The 10,681-nt window shown below is 41.0% G+C and overlaps 1 protein-coding gene across 1 annotated transcript; it reads left to right on the top strand.

Moving 5' to 3' along the window:
* Positions 1-6,233: 6,233 nt before the first annotated feature.
* LOC130988109 (uncharacterized) lies at positions 6,234-10,092 on the top strand. The gene is made up of 8 exons (XM_057911868.1): positions 6,234-6,466; positions 6,821-6,909; positions 7,148-7,211; positions 7,492-7,569; positions 8,342-8,418; positions 8,506-8,572; positions 8,652-8,759; positions 9,676-10,092. The coding sequence occupies exons 1-8, from the start codon at positions 6,395-6,397 to the stop codon at positions 9,703-9,705; spliced, it is 585 nt and encodes a 194-aa protein (XP_057767851.1). The 5' UTR covers positions 6,234-6,394; the 3' UTR covers positions 9,706-10,092.
* The last annotated feature ends 589 nt before the right edge of the window (positions 10,093-10,681 follow it).

Here is a 10,681-nt window from a genome sequence, read left to right as displayed (position 1 = left end):
TGCATGTCAATTAATTGCACCTTCCGGCGTGCTTGCGTGGCATTTTCGGCGTACACGTCATTTTCATGTTTGGGTGGTTGGATGGTCGTGAGAAATTCCAGAAAATAAAGAAAAGTTATGTATTGTGAGGCGAATTTTAAAGATGACGTGCAATTCGAGAAATTAGTGAAATTTTATGTATTTAAGGGCAATTACCCCTTTATTAATGATTGTATAATAAAATTTTGGCACTTACATGGATTAAATTATTGTCGAAATTTTAATTTGAGCAAAATAATAAATATTAAAAGTTCGTATACTAATTAATTAAAATTAGCATTAATTAAAAACAAAAAATTGAGTGTATTTCCTATATTTAGATGCAATTAAACCTAAATTATAATCTGACGACTTTTTTCTCCAGCACCTTTGGGCTCTCCTTGAGGCTCGTGAGAATAGTTTTCACCCTTTGTGGCGACTCTTTCCCTTCCGTTTGGGATAGTTTGTGTTTGTTTATGCATTTTCCATGGATCCAAGCGAGATTCAACGCTTGGTGGACCAGTTGAAATTGTCAGAGGAAGCAGACGGATCCACGGTGATTCTTCCACCAACGTTAACAGCAAACCTTCGCGAAAATACTAAATTCTGCCTGGCTGGCAAAGTGTTTGTGGGGAGACAAATCAATCGTGACATTCTCTTGACTCATCTACCCAAAATCCTACAATCACAGAAACGAATAGATGTTGAGATCGTGGCGGGTAATATCTTCATTGTTCACTTTACGTCTCTTGAGGATAAAAAGTATGCTCTGCTTGGAGGACCTTGGCATTTCTTTCAAGACCTCCTTTTGTTCTCGGAAATAGAAGGATTTCAGAACCCTTTGGATGTTAAGTTTGAGGATTTCACAGGGTGGATACAGTGCCATAACCTCCCGGTGGCATGTATGCACCCTGATGTTATTAGACGAATTGGTGAGGCGATTGGTACTGTGGTTGAAGTGGATTTGGGGATAGGAGGGCTGTGCCTAGGCCGATTCGCTCGTATTAGGGTTCGTTGGCTGATTTCTCGGCCACTACAACGTTGTGTCCGGTTACTCCCAGATGGAGAGATGGTGGGAGCATTGATTTTACTTCAATATGAAAAACTTCCTAATTTCTGAGGACGCCTAGGCCACATTCTCAGGTTCTGTGAAACCCCCCCAAGGGATCCCGGTCAACTAAAATATGGTGCTTGGCTCAACGCCCCGCGTGGCAATGATAATCGATGTAAGCCTTTTGAAGGTGAAACTTCCACCAGTGAGACGACAAATAGCTCACAAAGTCATTCCCAGGACAGCAGTCGAGCTATTTCTGGTATTGGGAGACTACTTGACAGTAGCCCTCACATTTCTTGCAGGGGTATGGAAGTATCTGATGACATAGGCGACCAAAAGATGAGTAAGGTTGGGAGCGAGAGACAAGGGATTTGTGAAGATGGGGAGAGAGGTGAGGGCGCTTTGATGAAGAGGGGATTCTCCACGAGTGATGGAGTACAATGGGAGGACAGTGAGAGGGTGAAGGAGATGAATTTGGAGGGAGTGCAAGAGCAGGGAGGCGTTGAGGGAGAAAATGAGGGTCGAGCAGAAGGTTTTGCTCCATGTCTGAACCATCTTGGGGAGGGGAAACGGGTGATGGCGAGGGATGGTGTTGAGGGAGATAGGAGGATTAGTGAGGGAAGTGGCAAGGGGAAGATAAGTGATAAGGAGGTTGTGCAGATAGTAAGCAATAAAAACCTTGTTTATTCACCTTCCAATTTAAAATCGACGACCAACAAGAAACCGTGGAAGCGTATGGCGAGGGGGTCAGGATTCGTCTTACACTCGAAAGAGGATTGCGGCACCAAGTCAGATGGGAAGAAACAAGTGGGCATCAAGAGAAAGGGAGGGCAGTCTCCTGATGCCGAAAAGAGTTGTCCCAAACATAAACAACCTCGACTGATTGATGAAAATGATGACATCGGACTCGCTTCTAGCGATCCAACGGCGGCGGCTGCAGTGCAGCCCCGCCGGGAGTTATGAATTGCCTGTCTGGAACGCAAGGGGGTTGGGGAGCTCCCATGCGTTCCACGAACTACGCTAGTTGGTGACCGGTTCCTCCCCAGGGCTTCTCTTCATTTGCGAAACAAAAGTTGACAGTGTTAAGAGCAAACATTGGAAACATACTCTCGGGTTTGATGGTCACTTTGTGGTAAACGCTACTGGCGCAAGTGGGGGCCTTATGCTTTTTTGGAAGGATAGCTACTCAGTCTCTATTAAGAGCTATTCTTTCGGACATATTACTGTGTAGTTTTGTCTAATGATGTGGAATGGAGATTCACTGAGTTTTATGGCCATCCAGAAACGGCTAAGCGATGTCACTCGTGGGAACTTTTAAAGCGTCTCTCGTGCTGCGGGTTAGATGACATTCCTTGGATAGTCGGGGGAGACTTTAATGAAATTATAAACCAAAGCGAGATGCATGGAGGGAATAAATGACCTTGGGGTCATATGCAGACTTTTCAATCCACTTTGAATTACTGTGGTCTGAAGACGATTCGATGTGATACAAATTTTTCTTGGTACAACAGGAGGGCGAAAAAGGCTGCTACTTTCTTGAGATTGGATCGCTTTGTCATAAATCGTGAAGGGGTGGCTGCGTTTGGTGATATTGCGTCGCGGAGCCTTGACTCTCACGGCTCGGATCACCTGCCTCTCCTTCTTAACTTCAAACATGTGGACGTTGAACCTTTGACGGAGGGCAACGGAGCGAAGAGATGGCATTTTGAACAAAAATTGGTTTTTGATAAGAATTTTGCGGCGGACTTGATCTGCCAGTGGAAGAACTTTGGGGGATTCCCCATCCAACAAAGATTGGAAAGATGCAAGAACTTCTTAAACTCTTGGTCCCGTAAGAAATTTGAAGCACCTACTCGAGAACTGGCTGAGTTGCGAAAGCAAAGGACCAAGCTGCTGTCCAAACCGAATTCTAAGAACTTCCCCAATGAGTTGAAAAAGCTGGATAAAAATATTGAAAAACTTACTGAAGTTGAGGAGGTGCATTGGAAGCAAAGGTCTCGAGCAAATTGGCTTGGGCTTGGTGGCCGTAACACGAAATATTTTCATAACTTTGCTTCGGAGAGAAAGAAAAGAAACACGATCAAAAGGCTCACGAATAATGCCGGAGCAGTGGTTACTAAAGATAATGAAAAGGCTGCTATTGTTCAGGATTTTTTTGCTACTCTCTTTCAGTCAACTAGACCTTCGCCCGATCATATCAAGGAGGTCACGAGGTCTATTTAAGGTCAGCTTGACTCTTCCAGCCAGGGGGCACTGACGGAGGTTTTCACGGATAAGGAAGTTAGGAAAGCGGTCTTCCAAATGAACCCACATAAGTCTCCGGGGCCTGATGGCTTTCCGTCTTTCTTCTTCCAAAAGATGTGGGCTAAGGTGGGTTCTACAGTGACTCGGGAGGTTCTGGGTGTGGTTAATAAGGGGGACAGTGTGCAAGATTGGAATCACACCCTCATCGTTTTGATTCCCAAAACAAAGCAGCCTATGATCATGACGGAGTTTCGGCCTATTAGCTTGTGCAACACCATCTACAAGGTGGTTGCAAAAATGTTAACAAACCGTCTGAGGAACTTCTTGGCTGAGATCATTGATGACTCTCAAAGTGCGTTCATAGCGGGCCGCCTGATTACTAACAACATCCTGTTAGGATATGAATGCATGCATTGGTTACGTCATAAGAAGAGTGGTGTTGGCGGATTTGCAGCTGCCAAACTTGATATGAGCAAGGCCTATGATCGTGTGGAGTGGGATTTCTTACGCGATATGCTTATTATTATGAGGTTTCCTCCAGCCATCGTTAGTCTCATTATGCAGTGTGTTACTACGGTTCACTTCTCCTTTGTGATTAATCGGAAAGTGTATGGCTCTCTCGTCCCTTCCCGAGGACTTTGTCAGGGCTGCCCGCTCTCTCCTTATCTCTTTGTTATTTGTGCTCAAGGGTTTTCTTTCCTTCTTAGGAGCTTTGAAAGGCAGGGGCTCATCAGTGGCGTTGTTATTGCTCGGAATTGCCCGTCCATTATTAATCTCTTCTTTGTTGACGATAGTCTCATTCTCTTTAAAACAGATCCTCGAGGTGTCAATAGCCTTAAGGAAATGCTTAAACTCTACAAACGAGCATCAGGACAGGAGGTCAATTTTGAGAAATCGACAATCTCCTTTAGTCCCAATTCTAAGGCGGATGAGGTGGATTTTGTGGTTAATACTCTTGGGATCAAGGAGACTCAAGAACATTCCATGTATTTGGGTCTCCCAACCTTTATCATGCGGCAAAAAAAGGTCCAATTCGGGTATTTGAGAGACAGAATTAATAAGAAAGTTTGCAGCTGGAAGCATAAATGGTTCTCCATGGGTGGAAAAGAGGTGTTGATCAAGTCTATTTTGCAATCCATCCCAACTTATGCCATGTCATGCTTCAAACTTCCTTTTGGCATCTGCGATGACATTGAGAAAAGTTGTTGTAGTTTCTGGTGGGGCGAGAACAGCGCGGGTAAGAATATGCACTGGACAAGGTGGAATAAGCTTTGTGTCTCAAAATCCAAAGGCGGTCTTGGCTTTCGAAAAATTTCAGCTTTTAATCAAGCTTTATTAGCAAAACAGGCCTGGAGGCTAATCAAATTTCCTAATTCGTTGGTTGCCCGCGTCATTAAGCAAAGGTATTTTCGTGATGTGGATATACTTGAGGCGACTTTCACGTCTAATAGCTCGTTCATGTGGCGTTCTATCTGTTGGGGGCGTGATCTTTTAAAGAGAGGGATACGATGGAAGATCGGGGACGGCCATTCTGTTCGAGCTTTCAATGATTTGTGGATCCCCGGGTCTGACTCTTTGGCAGCTGATTCTAGTAGGGAAACTGATAGTTCTACCTTGGTGTATCATTTCATTTCCGACGCCGGTCAATGGGATTCTGGTCTTGTTCAGCAGAATTTTCTCCCTCATTTGGTGGATGACATTCTTTCCATTGATGTCAATTTCAGAGGGACCCCTGACAGTAGGTATTGGAAATTTGATGAGAAAGGAAAATTCTCCGTTAAATCGGGATACTTGTGTGCTGTGGATTTCTATGAACAAAATGAGTCATCTTCCTGGTATTCTCTTGAGTCGTGGTGGAAGACTATTTGGGGCCTTAATATTCCCTCGAAAGTGAAGCACTTTGCGTGGCGAGCCTTCAATGATTTGCTTGCCGTGGATGCTAATCTGTTTAAGCATCATGTTCCATCTACGGGCATTTGCTCGTGGTGTAAAATGGCGTGGGGCTCGTTTGTTCATTGTCTTCTTTCCTGTGATTTGGTGCGACCTGCTTGGAAAGAGACAATTTTTTGGGAGATTATTCGAAAGCTGCAACACCTCTCCCTCTTTGATATTGGTCGAGCTGTTTTTTTTTAATGTGGGATTGCAAGTTTTGAGAAGTGGATCTTTCTTCTTTGGAGGGTGTGGACCTATCTTTGTGGCGTTAAACATGATTCTGTCATGGAAGGGGTACGGACATGGTTTTTGGGAGCTGATACCATGCTTGATCAGTACCAGGAAGCTCGATCCTCCCTTACCCTCTCCCAATTGATCTTACCGGTTGAAGGTGATCGAATTTGGAGGCCACCAGATCGACGAGTTCTGAGATTGGATGTTGACGCAACTTTTAACGGCTTGGGCCAGAAAGTGGGGGTTGGTTTTATTCTCCGTGACTTTGCCGGTAACGTGGTGATGGCTTCCTGTCAGACGGTGGGTTTCACCGAGACGGTCCTCATGGCGGAGCTCCACGCTATGATGATTGGTATTGGGTGGTGCCTTCATTATGATGTGGGACCAATCGTCCTCTACTCGGACTCTTGGCTATCCATGTTCTTCACGACACTCATCGGGGCTCTGAGTCGCTTTGTGACGAATTGTGGGAGGTTTTTCAACACGCTAAGAAACATATCGTGGTTGATTTTCGTCATATGCGCCGCGAAGCTAATGCGGCTGCACACGAGTTAGCTAGTAGAGCTACGACCTTTCCGAATGTAATGATTTGGAAGCATGATTTTCCATCATGGCTTCTGGATATTGCTTTCTCCGATATTAATACATAGTTTGGTTTCGTCTCAAAAAAAAAAAAAAAAAAAAAACCTAAATTATAAAACGTAGTTTTTCCTTAAAATAACCAAAGTGATTATTGTTATTTTGTAGGAAGGATTATACAAATACAAATAAAGATTTACGCGATACCGGAAGGTCGTCGTTTTCACCCAGCATCCAGCTGCGCCGCTTGGTTCGCGCAACTGCTGCAAGCCAGCAACGCACCCTCTCAATCGACACTACGAAATTGCGTAGCAGTTAGAGAGTGAAAGAGAAATGGTAGGAGTTGGGAAAACCAAGCAATATTCAAACGTGCTAGATAGACCCATTGGTAAAGGGAAACAAGAGGTAATCCTATTGCTTCAGATCCTCAACTTATCTTTATTCGGCCATCACCGTAAAGCTTATAAATTTGATGGTTTTTTTAAAATTGAGATAAAAGGTCTTCGATCAAAGCTCTTATTGTTGAAGATCGTTTCATTGCTTTGCATTAATAGTTGTTTGGAGTGACGAATTCATGTTTTTGACTGAATATTTTGTGAAGACGATAAATTTATTGAATCTGCTGTTTTCAATTGGGGGAGGGTGATTACTCATCATTGTATTGGGTTACAATTAACTAGAGCTTGTTGAAGAAGACTATTTATGCCCTTTATTGATTCTGTGGCGTCGACGAGTAAATTGAATGAGGATTTGGTACAGGTCAGTTTGAGTGCGTTCGCCTTCTTGTTTTCGGAGCTTGTTCAGTACAATCAGACTCAAGTTGACAACATAGCAGAGCTAGAACGAAGGTAGTTGTTATTCATTTTCTTTCAGTTAATCTTCCTGATGGTGATCATTGCTATTGAGCATGATATATCACTGCTTGTTGTTCATATAGTTTTGATGTCAATAGATTAAACATCTTCAGAGGATTTAAAATCAATATATATTTTCACTAAACATCATTGCTGGTATATTTTCTTCAAAATTCAGATTTGATGTTTACAGTACATGGAAAACTTGATTAGTTTTCTGTATCTGGATCAGGTTAGAGGATGCTGGCTATGCCGTTGGAGCCAGGATTCTGGAACTGCTTTGTCATAGGGAGAAGGTTCGGAACTTCATGCTAACATTTGTATAGAAAGTTTCACAGCTTCCTTTAAGTAGCATGGAGCAACTTTTGTATCTGCATATAATTAGGGCATCAGTTGTTGATAACCAAAAAATTTCTTCGTCTAGTGAAGACCAGATTAACAAAATCCTTAAATTTCTTTTGCGCTTCACTTCATCATCTCATATATTGCAAACCAGTTTTATTTGTCAAAAAATGATATGAAAATTATTAGAACTATGAAATGTATTAATTATTTTTTCTTTTTCCAATGCTCTAGGGTAACAGGAGGGAGACACGGCTATTGGGTATTCTGTCTTTCATACACAGCACCGTATGGAAAGTGTTGTTTGGAAAGGTTGGGACAAAGTCATTCTTACTATGATTCTTCTGTTTTGTTTTGGTCTCATACTGTTTTATGACTACACCTTTTATATCTATTGGCATACTACATAGTAGATGATTAATTAGGAGCAGTCTATGCATTGCTAACAATTTTATCAGAGATATTATCCTTATCCCTTAGTAGGCTTTCAAAATATCCTCTGGAAAGGATATGGCATCTTTGACTACTTTTCAAGACGAATGCTAGTCATCTTCTAAGGAATATCTAGTTTGTATCTCAAAAAAGGGATTTAATATTGTGATTCTTAAGGAAACACTATAATGGATTTTATTGAATGAGCCATGAAAAAATAAACTTCTTTAACTACAACAGTTTGACCTGGTTGATGAGCATTGGCATAAATATTGGTTCAATATTTCACGTGTCACATAACATAAGATGGGGAAAGTTTTACTCTTGAATTATACAAACCTGTGCATAACAATGTTTGTTTTCCCTTCTTTTAAATGTATGAGTAATGCAACTTAGTTTGGTCTTTTGATCCTTGTATGTAACTCCTGAGACCATGGGGGGGCAGGGCCCAGTTGCGATACGATGGCACAGTGGGTTCCTCATAGACCCAGGGTGCTACATCAAATGAGTAGTGCAACTTAGTTCAGTTTTTTGGCCCTAAGACTTAAAAATCTTAAATTTTGTGTGATCATTCTGATGCTTTAAATCTCACGACCAAGTATTAGAGATTAAGCGCATAGCTACTTTAGTTTTAACATTACATCGACACCAGGTTGCTGACTCTCTTGAGAAAGGCACCGAGCATGAAGATGAGTACATGATCAGTGAAAAGGAGCTTCTTGTCAACAGGTTATTCTATTAGGCTAATTTTCATTATTATGCAAGATTTCCTTTACTCCCTGCAATATCCTGCTGATCTGGGAAATTGTATGGTAGATTTATTTCAATTCCCAAGGATATGGGTGCTTTCAACTGCGGAGCATTTGTTGCTGGAATTGTGAGGGTACATACTGCATTGACCGAAGCTTTTAAAATGATGTTAATGCTATCGGATGATTTAAGTGGTTTTTCCCATTTTGAAGGGGGTCTTGGATAACGCCGGTTTTCCGGCTGTTGTAACAGCTCATTTTGTACCTGTGGATGGGCAGCACCGACCCAGGACAACTATTTTGATTAAATTTGCTGAAGAGGTATTATATAAAAAAAACCTGTGAATAGTACTTCTCTTTACAACTATTTATGTTTATCACTTGTATATAATGGATGTCTTATCGTCATGAATTTATGATTTGACAATATTAGTAGTAAGACTTCTGTAGTAGTAACACAAGTAAGCCAGATGTCAGCTCAGTGCCTAATGTGCATGTTGTACCTTGGTTCATGTTCATCCTTCAGGACTGATGATTGTCATGCTTTCTTGCATCCCTTATAATACAGAACTTCGCGGATTTGAAATTAATTTGAAAGGCTAAATAAACAGGGACCCTGAGTTTAAACAATAAAAGCAAGTATATGTGAACTTCAATTACTTGAGTTTTGCTATAGAATGAAATCGCCTTTTGTTAGTCCAACAGTTAGTAGTTTTGGCAATTAGAATATACAAAGAGAAAATTTGAACTCTCTCTCTTTAATGGTTCCTGGAGAAACAAAGACAGAGGCTTTGTTCTGATAAGAGGAAATTTGTTACGTTGCATTTTTTTTGTTGAGGGGATTAAGTTTGCATTTTCTATGAAAGAAGAGTGGAGCTATGGCTGCAAGCTAAATAAGAAAGTCATATGCATATCTGCAAAGTCCAAAAAATAAGTAGTTTCCTGCTAGATGCTTGTTCGAAATCTTTTCTAACTTGGGCAAACATGTAAAAGTTGCTTGCGTGGTTCCGATGTCATAGATCATTACTTTTTGTTGTCTTTTTATTGAAACTAATGTCACTCTAATATGTGATTCCTTTCTTTTCTTCGTTCATTCTTAAGCTGATCTTCTGGGAATTAAGTAAGAAGACTGCATCTATTTTGCACCAATTTTGGCAAACATCTTCAGTGTAATTGGTAGCTTATGTGAATTTGTGCGTTACAGAATCTAAGAAGTTCCACTTTTGCTGCCTTTTAGGTACTGCGACGAGAAGCAAAATTAGGTTAACAGAGTGCTGGTTTCTCGGAATTATTGTTTTGGACATTGGAAAACAAAAACAGAGTGCGAAGATTGGAGCAATGCTGCCATTAGCTTCAGTTTGTTGACATATTTGCCAGCATGTGGTAGTTTGGCTTTTAAGTAACTAATTTGCGCATCACATAACGGTGCAAAAAACTACGAAATTAAATGAGGCTTATTTCAGAAAGGTGAATGTTGAGATGATTGGCCAAGTTGGCTATCTTCTTGTACTTGTAAATTTCTTGCATACTAGTTACCTCTTTCTTCTTTAAGATTTGTCTGTAGAGGCATTTGCAATTTTTGGGAGACCAACCCTTGTTCTCTCGATGTAGGCTGCTTCTTTTTCACGTAAAAGTAATGAATTTAAATTAAAATATACTTCATCCGTCCACAAAATAGTCATCTTTTTTCATTTTGGGATGTCCATAAAAATTAATTTCCTTCTATTTTTAAAAGGGTTAAGTATCAAATGCCCCCAACGTTGGGGCCCCTATCGCGTATAGGACCCTATAGTCAGGGTATGCGCTGTTTACTACCTCAATGTGGCTAAACCTAAGCAAATCCCCCTTCAAATACCAAATACCCCTGCATTAAGTCACCGTTGGGGGTATTTGGTACTTAATACCTGACTATAGGGTCCTATACGCGATAGGGGCCCCAACGTTGGGGGGATTTGCTTAGGTTTAGTCACGTTGAGGTAGTAAACAGCGCCTACCCCTGACTATAGGGTCTTATACGCGATAGGGGCCCCAACGTTGGGGGTATTTGGTACTTGACCCTTTTTAAAAATTATCTATCACATGATGGGTCATATAAACTCTACTCATAATACAATTAATTATCATTATAAATATTTTTTTATTTTTTAAGTGGAACTTTTTCTTCATTCATAATACAATAACTATTTTTTATTAAAATTTGTGTCTATTATCATTATAAACACTATTTTTTAGTACATTTTTAA

Source organism: Salvia miltiorrhiza, chromosome 6, assembly GCF_028751815.1.
Source record: "Salvia miltiorrhiza cultivar Shanhuang (shh) chromosome 6, IMPLAD_Smil_shh, whole genome shotgun sequence".
Lineage (NCBI taxonomy): Eukaryota > Viridiplantae > Streptophyta > Magnoliopsida > Lamiales > Lamiaceae > Salvia > Salvia miltiorrhiza.
Note: the sequence above shows the minus strand (reverse complement) of the source record. Positions and strands in the feature narration are given on the sequence as shown.